Source organism: Poecilia reticulata, chromosome 11 (assembly GCF_904066995.2).
Source record: "Poecilia reticulata chromosome 11, P_reticulata-male-v2, whole genome shotgun sequence".
Classification (NCBI taxonomy): Eukaryota; Metazoa; Chordata; class Actinopteri; order Cyprinodontiformes; family Poeciliidae; genus Poecilia; species Poecilia reticulata.
This window is the reverse complement of record NC_088840.1, coordinates 23,963,744-23,973,835: the sequence shown is the minus strand read 5'-3', so window position 1 is coordinate 23,973,835 and position 10,092 is coordinate 23,963,744. Positions and strand designations below refer to the sequence as shown.

Below are 10,092 nucleotides of genomic sequence, written 5' to 3'. Positions count from 1 at the left end.
GCGTTTTCTCGCAATAATTTGCTGTTCATGCGGTATAATTTAATGCTGTAAGCCTTTCTTACGGTACCCATCGCACTTTCTGCTATTATATAAGGTTTTTGTAAGGTTTTTTCATGTATGCTGTGAAATATCTGAAGTTTGATTTTTCTTTGGGATAGAAATGCGCCACAAACCTATAAACAGCAACTTTCCGTGTGAAGGAAAGAAATAAAAAATACATCCAAACTATTTATTTCTGAGTCATTATCACGGGGTAATAACTCATCTGGCAGTTTTGGTTGTGTCTCTAGTCTGAATGGTTTAAAGAGCCCCGTTCGTGCAGTTCCATCTCAATTTTATACAGACAGTGAATAAGTCGATTTTCCATCATATTTTGCACCAAAGAGATAGGATTAAACACGTTTTCACTCTTTAAATTGGGATATACTTTAAATTTTAAATTGACATTTGTGACTGCACACAAAATACACCTGCAAATATTGCAGTAAACATATTGCGAGAGACCTGCGTGAAGCTGACACCCCACCCACGTCAAAAAATCCAGCAAATAGTCTGAATGGTTAGTGCTCCGTTTGTGCAGGTTTGTGCCGTTAAAATTTTCGTTTGTGCAGTTTTGGTTTCTGAGATATTAAACATTATTTTTTAGGTCATCTAGAGTTCACCATCCCCCCATATCGCTCCAAAACAAACCAAAGTGGGCTAGTTCGTTAGTGCTCCGTTTGTGCAGGTTTGTGCAGTTAAAATTTTCGTTTGTGCAGTTTTGGTTTCTGAGATATTAAAAGTTATAATTTTGGCCGATGACGTCACCATCCCCCCATATCGCTCCAAAACAAACCAAAGTGGGCTAGTTCGTTAGTGCTACGTTTGTGCAGGTTTGTGCAGTTAAAATTTTCGTTTGTGCAGTTTTGGTTTCTGAGATATTAAAAGTTATAATTTTGGCCGATGACGTCATCATCCCCCCATATGCTCCAAAACAAACCAAAGTGGGCTAGTTCGTTAGTGCTCTGTTTGTGCAGGTTTGTGCCGTTAAAATTTTCGTTTGTGCAGTTTTGGTTTCTGAGATATTAAACATTATTTTTTAGGTCATCTAGAGTTCACCATCCCCCCATATGCTCCAAAACAAACCAAAGTGGGCTAGTTCGTTAGTGCTCCGTTTGTGCAGGTTTGTGCCGTTAAAATTTTCGTTTGTGCAGTTTTTGTCTTTAAGATATTAAAAGTTATAATTTTGGCAGATGACGTCACCATCCCCCCATATGCTCCAAAACAAACCAAAGTGGGCTAGTTCGTTAGTGCTCCGTTTGTGCAGGTTTGTGCAGTTAAAATTTTCGTTTGTGCAGTTTTTGTCTTTAAGATATTAAAAGTTATAATTTTGGCCGATGACGTCACCATCCCCCCATATCGCTCCAAAACAAACCTAAGTGTGGGCTACTTCTTGTAATTCTTCAGATTCTCAGCTGTTGTACAATGTGTACATTTTGTTTTGAACTTCAATAAAGACTTAGAACAAGAAAAAATGTGTCTCATTTCAAGAAATGTTTTAAGATAGCAATGTTTTTTCACGAACGTAGCGCACAATAATTGAATCCTGCTAATAAAGGACATGCAGCCTGACCCTAACGTAATGTGTATAACCTGTTCAACTGTGCTTTGATTTCGGAGGTGGTCTGAAGAATTATATTCACATTGTTGATGTACTGTCTGCTGATTATGCAGCAAACGTGTAAAAAAATTACATGAGCCTATAAAGGCCAATTTGCTAGTTGCTTGAGCAAAGATTTTGCCGAGTAAAACGGAAATGTGTCATTATTTCAAAGTTCATCCAAGTAATGTACTTAATATTTAGTAAATATAGTTTCAATGCAACGACTTTCATTTCATCCAATTTCTTAAATTAAATGTGTATGGGCTTCAAGGAGACATGTTTTGCGAACTTTGACATAGTTCTCACACAACTGGGATTGGCTCCACCCACACTGTAGTGAGCCTCCTGCCCCCCCCCCCCCCCCCTCCCATCTTGTTTTGCAGAGCAAGTGTAATTTCAACCTCTCGTTAATATTCTAGCGGTCTCAAATCGTTTTGAATAAGTCATTTTTGGAATTTTTTCAACCCCGATTTTGATTTTTTAACAAGGTAAAATCAAATTAATGCTCAACTAGCAAATTGGCCTTTATAGGCTCATGTAATTTTTTTACACGTTTGCTGCATAATCAGCAGACAGTACATCAACAATGTGAATATAATTCTTCAGACCACCTCCGAAATCAAAGCACAGTTGAACAGGTTATACACATTACGTTAGGGTCAGGCTGCATGTCCTTTATTAGCAGGATTCAATTATTGTGCGCTACGTTCGTGAAAAAACATTGCTATCTTAAAACATTTCTTGAAATGAGNCACATTTTTCTTGTTCTAAGTCTTTATTGAAGTTCAAAACAAAATGTACACATTGTACAACAGCTGAGAATCTGAAGAATTACAAGAAGTAGCCCACACTTAGGTTTGTTTTGGAGCGATATGGGGGATGGTGACGTCATCGGCCAAAATTATAACTTTTAATATCTCAAAGACAAAAGCTGCACAAACGAAAATTTTAACGGCACAAACCTGCACAAACAGAGCACTAACGAACTAGCCCACTTTGGTTTGTTTTGGAGCATATGGGGGGATGGTGACGTCATCTGCCAAAATTATAACTTTTAATATCTTAAAGACAAAAACTGCACAAACGAAAATTTTAACTGCACAAACCTGCACAAACGGAGCACTAACGAACTAGCCCACTTTGGTTTGTTTTGGAGCATATGGGGGGATGGTGACGTCATCTGCCAAAATTATAACTTTTAATATCTTAAAGACAAAAACTGCACAAACGAAAATTTTAACGGCACAAACCTGCACAAACGGAGCACTAACGAACTAGCCCACTTTGGTTTGTTTTGGAGCATATGGGGGGATGGTGAACTCTAGATGACCTAAAAAATAATGTTTAATATCTCAGAAACCAAAACTGCACAAACGAAAATTTTAACGGCACAAACCTGCACAAACAGAGCACTAACGAACTAGCCCACTTTGGTTTGTTTTGGAGCATATGGGGGGATGATGACGTCATCGGCCAAAATTATAACTTTTAATATCTCAGAAACCAAAACTGCACAAACGAAAATTTTAACTGCACAAACCTGCACAAACGGAGCACTAACGAACTAGCCCACTTTGGTTTGTTTTGGAGCGATATGGGGGATGGTGACGTCATCGGCCAAAATTATAACTTTTAATATCTCAGAAACCAAAACTGCACAAACGAAAATTTTAACTGCACAAACCTGCACAAACGGAGCACTAACGAACTAGCCCACTTTGGTTTGTTTTGGAGCGATATGGGGGGATGGTGAACTCTAGATGACCTAAAAAATAATGTTTAATATCTCAGAAACCAAAACTGCACAAACGAAAATTTTAACGGCACAAACCTGCACAAACGGAGCACTAACCATTCAGACTATTTGCTGGATTTTTTGACGTGGGTGGGGTGTCAGCTTCACGCAGGTTTGCGAGAGAACGCAAAAGAAAAAATGTTCCCCATTTCCTCTAGGGGGCTCTGTATTTCTTTCTCTTAATGCAGTAAATCGAAACTTAAGCAGGTCGGCGCTACTACTAAACTGGATATCAGCTGAGAGACACTCACACTCGACCAGGATCAGAGGAGTGCAGAGGTGGAGAATCAGCTAAATTTCCATAAAGTAAACACAATGAAAATCATCCAAAGTCGACTCTGGTAAGACATGTATTTTATTTATTTCTTATTTGATATTTTAATATAATTGTATTTTATATTAAAAAATATATATGTTTGCCTATCTTAACAACTTATTTATTTATTGATTGATTTATTGTATCTTAAAGTCTTAATAAATATGCATTTCCTTCCATGAAATAAAGCATACATTTATCTGCAGGGTGCAGGGAAAAGCATTAAACAGCCACATTCTACAGCATGTTAAAGTTCCTCCGGTGACCAGAGAGGGCGCTTTAAGTTTCGTTTTCCAGGAAACAGAAACTGTTGGGAGTGAAACCTAAAAACATACATAACTATCATATCAAATGCTTATTTCATGAGTGTGCACTTACTATAGGTTTCATTTCTTCGGTTTGGCTCCCAGTAATTAGAGTGGTGAATGGAGATTTCAATCATAGATAACAATAAAAAAATAAGAAGATATGGACACTTCACAATAAATATTTAATCTGTATTATAATAAATTCATGAATCAACACAAAATAATATTATTTAAAATTAACTTTTCATATCTCCTGTTGAAAAAAAGACTACTAATTATTTTTATTATAGTATTTGTTCTAGTCATATGAGAACAATTGACCTCAGATTGTATTGAAGTACAGTCTGCGTAGTGCTTTTTCACTTAGTTTTGTTTCTTTGTAATTTTGAAAACAATACAATGCTTGATGAACTGAAAACTGATATCTTCTTGTGTTACTTTTTTTTACTTGTTTGTGTGGGTTTTAGGTCTTTGGTGTTTCTACAAGGTTTCCTTACTGGAAATTTAGTTGGTGAGTACCTGCCATGGACATGCGGCTGAATTAAAAGATTTATTTATTTTTTCTTAAACAGATTTCAACGTTACCAATTATCTGAAGCTAGTCAGGGTTTGATGACAGCAGCAACAGATTCCTAGAAATGTTGGTTAAGAACTGACAACAACAAAAAACATCAGTGATCAGAGACTTCAGAAATAATATAAGCTAATGAAACCTTATTTTTCAGCTTTCTCTGCGCTTGCTTATATAAACAGGGCAGGATTTAAAAAGCCAATTTTGGGTTTTACACACAGTAAGATAAGTTAAAAGAAATTGGTGTTTTGAACACACAACATAGAGCAAACTACAATCAAACTATGTCCACATCTTTAGTATGAGTTACAACTTTAATATTTGTAATATATTCCAGTTGTTTTCAATATTTTGAACAATTATTTTTTACTTTGTTTATTTTACTTAAACTTTGGTGCCAGTTTTCAGTTGGTGCAATTACTTCAGTGAGCAAGAATCAGGGCACATCCTGGAGAGGTTGCCAGTCTATCACAGGACAATATAGATGCACACAGTACCTCCTGACAATTTTCAAGAGATTAACTAATCTTACAGTCATGTCTTTGGCATGTGGGAGGAAGCTGGAGTACCCAGAGAGATCCCATGCATACACAAGGAGAACATACTGACTCCTTACATAAAGACTCCTGGCTGGGATTCGAAATCCGGACCTTCTTGCTGCTCAGTGCTACCAACCGCGCCACTGTTTCCCAACTGTTATCCTCTTTATATGGTGGTTTATTTCTCACTGTAACATATTTGGAATAAAGTTATTCAATTTTGATAAAATATTCTACACTTTGTCAAATAAAATAAAAAATCCAATTCTCTCTATCATTCAACCATAAGAGGCAAACAATTATTTTTGGAAAACAATGTATTTATATTGAACTCATGTATTTATTCTTGAAAATTACTTGATTGAGTAGTCTGGATCTTTGAATGTGGAAACCAAACATAAAATTGCAACACATTTGGGTTATCTGCTTTGAATGTCTTTATCAGCTAATAAAATGTAAGTAAGGAAACACCTTCTTTCTCCCGGTCTTCAGATTCTTCAGCTCTGCCCTCTGCTGCCAACCCAGTGCCCGTCATGACCCTGGTGGGGAGCCAGGTGGTCCTCCCCTGCAGCTGGAAGGACTCCCAGAAAGAAATGGCAGCGTCCGGCTGCCACATCCAGTGGATGTCTCCGCCGTACACCGTGTTCGAGCAACTTGGAGAAGACAAGTGGCAGGCGGCGGAGTACGAGGGCCGGGTGGAGGTGCCTCTGGAGAAACTCAACTCCGGGGATTGTTCCCTGATCATCAAGGATGTTCAGATCGGAGACACAGGGAGATACGAGAGCTTCCTAGTGGTGGATGGTGTGAGGTCCCAAAAGAGCAGAGTTTTCATTCAGAGTGTCAAACTGTCTGTGACAGGTTAGTATGGGATGCTTTGGTTTTATTTAACAATGCAATCTCACATTTAGTTTTTCTCCATATTATAATATTATATTCAGGCTTCTTTTAGACATAAAAGTACAAATATGGACATTTTTATTTCTAACATCACTTCTTCCTTCAAGAAAAGAAGTGATGTTCTCTTCTATGCTTACTAAGACAAACAGTTCTCTCGTATCCATCCATTTAAAATAATAAATTTCTACAAAGCTGATTAAAATAGATTTTTTTTTTATCATGCTGTTTTTGCCTTTCTCGTATGATCTCTCGTGATCTAGTTGCTGTGCATCCTAATGTCTTCCCTTCGTATTTTGTGTTTGCCACTTTCAGACCACAAATCCCACAAGAGTCTTTACCCAGGGGACGACCTGGTTTTGAAGCTGTACACCCCCCACTCATTTGCAGTGGTCTTCCAGAGCAGGTTAGTTAAAAATCATTTAAAGAAAGCAAGAAAACTCTTTGATGGGCTCAAGTGATCATTTATTCTTCTGATCAGTGATCAGAAGAATAAATAAAGTAAGAACTTCCACTAGTTTTGGTTTATAAAGGGATCAACTAAGAGTACTATATACTTTAATACACTCATTTTGAATTAAAAATAAAAAATAAAGATGAGCACCATTTGTTTTGATGGGAAATATTCTTGTAATTTATTCATTGGAGTCAGTAAGTCGGATCTCAAAGTTAATTGAAGATCATAGTAGGAAAATCTGCTTGGTGGCTCCCTAGTTTGTAATTTGTTTAACTGCCTTGCTCCGTGGCAGACAGGGTGATAATTTAACATTCACACATAACATGGATCCTTCAAATCACAGATTGACTAAGTCACTCAAATTTTTCTAACCAACTCAAGGACACTTACTGTGGTTTTATTTGTGTCTAAACAACATTTTGGTTGCTTAGTAAGCAAACCTGTTGCTATTAAAACATGCTAAGTTATTATGAATAATCACACAGTGCAATAGCGTTAGGATTTTGGAGATAAAACCAAAGCAGAGTGACGCTTATTGTTTGGTTTTGTTCGTACACAATAGAGCTTGGGGTTTCTCAGAACTTTCAGCCTCCAGAAAACAATTTCCGCAATAAAGCTCATCTCGTTTTCAATTTTCCTCATGTTGTACAGGAACAGTTCAGAGTGGGTGAACTTGTGGAAGAGAGGGGATGAAAACAACAAACGCATGGAAAAACATCATCAGCTTGAACAATTAACGATAAAGAATCTTCAATACTCTGATGAAGGAATATACAAAGTTTTGGATGAGGACGACCTCTCTGTCAGCACCATCCAGCTGTACATAAGGGGTGAGAGCACAGCTTCCTGTGAACAATGTGTTTAGATTTTGGTATGAAACTTAAAATTGATTATGCTTATTATTTACCTATTATGTCTTGCATACTTTCTGTCTTAAAGAGTAGTTTGATATCAACCATCATCTGCATCACTAATCAGTATTTCTGCTTTCAGAAAACTCCCCGTCATCGAGAATCCAAGAAAAGCAGCAAAATATTCTGACAGGTGAGAATATGTGACTTCAGAAAGCAAAACAGTCTGTCTGTGACCTTTGCACTTTCAGAACAACCAACTGAGAGTCTTGGTTTTGTTTCCAAGCAGCAATAATTTTCATCAAGCAGAAGTAAAAATATCTATTTTCAAAAAGCATGGTAGCAAACCAAAGGGGTAAAATCTATTTTATAGTTTTTATGACTCATCATTGGCATATATAAGTGCCAATATATATGTTACTCATACAAACACATCACATATATATATAATAACAATATATATATGTTCTGTCTTTTCAGATGCTGCAGCTACAAGCAGCTATTCAGCTCTTCTCTTGTCTGTTCTGCTCTCGTGTTTGCAAATTATTCATCTTCACTGAGACGTATTTTTTGCAGTGTATCTATAATCAATATCTACAGAATTTAGCACTTTATGACCAGCAGACAGAGAGGATTTGTAAGTAGGAGAAGTAACAACAACAAGCCTTGCAATCCTATGCATGACTGTACACCTGAAATACTTTGATTAATAGTCTGGTCCATTTCTGATGCTCAACATTTTATAAATGTCATCATGTGTTTTTCAAATTGATCATTTGCTTATGTGCTGGAGGTCACTTTCAGGTCATTCAAAAGAACCATCTTTTAGTTGATGTTAGTGGAAAATATTGCTGCAGTATGACGATCCCTTTTACTATTTAATTCATCCAAACTCACTTACAGTAGGCTATTTTGCAGCTTCTCAAAAAAAAACATAACTACAATAAATAAAATATGTCAAAGCTTCCAATCAACTTAAAAAGATGCAGACTGATACATCAGTTAATTTCAATAAGTAAAAACAAAGACCTAAGATCTGTATTAGGGGAGTTTTCATCTGTCTAGCAGCAGAAATGTTCTTTTTTATATATTCCAACTGTTTCGCACATTTGCAAAGTATTCATTGAGCCATTAAAAATGTTTGGTTCCAGTTACAACGTTTTGTGAACCACTGCTTGCAAAATGATATAGTTCTGTTTGAGGTATTGTTTTTATGTCTATGGAAGATAGAAATAAACAGAGTTCTCTTTATCTCTATATAGTTAATCTACCCAACATGTAGCTTTAAATGGGTGTTTTGGTCTTTTTCCTCCATTCTATTAAATACCAACTCTTTATAATCAATTCAGAGTAATCAACATGAGAAACCTAGCTAGTTTCCTAGTTTATAAAAAAAATGTTTGTTAGTTTTGAAGTGTGGTTTTGTTTCTAGGACATAAGCAGTTAAAAGCTAACTATGCTACTTAGCTTTTATGTTACTTATAAAAGCTAAGTAACATAGAAACCAGAGGTTGGCAGTGCATCATCAATATTCGTCTTTGTGAAACATTCTGAGAACAGAAAGCTTATGTGGTGTTGGCATATTGACAAAAAATATTGGGGTGTAAAAAGTTGAACCCTTATTTTTTATCATTACTTAACACCCTTTTGCCACAGAGCCCCTAAAGGGACACTGAAGGAAGAAATAAACTTTCTCGCACCAGATACTATCTTGGACGCACCACATGCTTTCTCGTACACACCAGGCAGCGTCTCTTGCCCATCAGATAGCATCTTGTGCCACCAAATACTTTCTCATGCACAACAAACAATATCTGGTGCGCATGAGAAAGTTTATTTTTATGTTTTCCATCAGTGTCTTTCAAGGGGCTCCGTACATTGCTTTTCTTTCTGGTTTGAAGTGAAATGCTCATGGTTTCCGTTCTCAGCACGTTTCACTTATGAAGATCATTGGTGATTCACTGCCTCCTTCCACCATCTCCATTGTAAAAAAAGTATTTGGCTCCCTTGTGAGCACAATGATGGTATAAAGGTTCAGAAAATAACGTTTCAATAAACTACTGACACCTTTTTCAGAATGGAGATTTTTTTTAATGCAGTAGAAGTCCACTTTGATCCTTGTGCCTCTCGAACAAGCGGTTAGCTTCAGCCTCTGTGATGACTAATCTGTATTTATTCGATACCATAAATGCCTGAAACAAGAAGTGCTTGTACCTTTTTAACAAAACGTCACTTCCAAAATTCTGATCTCTCCATCTTGATGGATATTTCACAGTGAGAATTTGTTTAGGGAAATTCATTAATCCAGTTGAATGAATATGTAGAATCACAATCGCATTGAGATTGACATTATCTAAAACAGGGGTGTCAAACTCCAGTCCTCAAGGGCCGCTGTCCTGCAGATTTTAGATGTGCCACAGGTACAAAGCACTGGAATGAAATGGCTTAATTACCTCCTTCTTGTGTGTATAAATTCTCCAGAGCCTTGCTAACGACCTAATTATTCTATTCAGGCGTGGAGCAGCAGAGGCACTTCTAAACATTGCAGGACAGCGGCCCCGGAGTTTGGCACCTGTTGTCTAAAACCTCTAACAGAGCTTTAGAGGCCAATGAAATAATTCACTAAAACTTCAAAAATTTTAACATTTTCAGAATTTTTTTTTTGAGTTGTACCAATTTGTGATTTTATAAATAAATAAAAAATAACTGCTAAAAATTA

The 10,092-nt window shown here is 36.7% G+C and overlaps 1 protein-coding gene across 1 annotated transcript; it reads left to right on the top strand.

Annotated features, from left to right (window-relative positions):
* Nucleotides 1–3,629: 3,629 nt before the first annotated feature.
* igldcp (Ig-like domain-containing protein) lies at nucleotides 3,630–8,530 on the top strand. Its single transcript, XM_008422616.2, has 7 exons — nucleotides 3,630–3,778; nucleotides 4,529–4,572; nucleotides 5,664–6,029; nucleotides 6,381–6,471; nucleotides 7,174–7,352; nucleotides 7,516–7,566; nucleotides 7,854–8,530. Exons 1-7 carry the CDS (start codon nucleotides 3,753–3,755, stop codon nucleotides 7,931–7,933), a joined length of 837 nt encoding a protein of 278 aa, XP_008420838.2. The 5' UTR covers nucleotides 3,630–3,752; the 3' UTR covers nucleotides 7,934–8,530.
* Nucleotides 8,531–10,092: the final 1,562 nt, after the last annotated feature.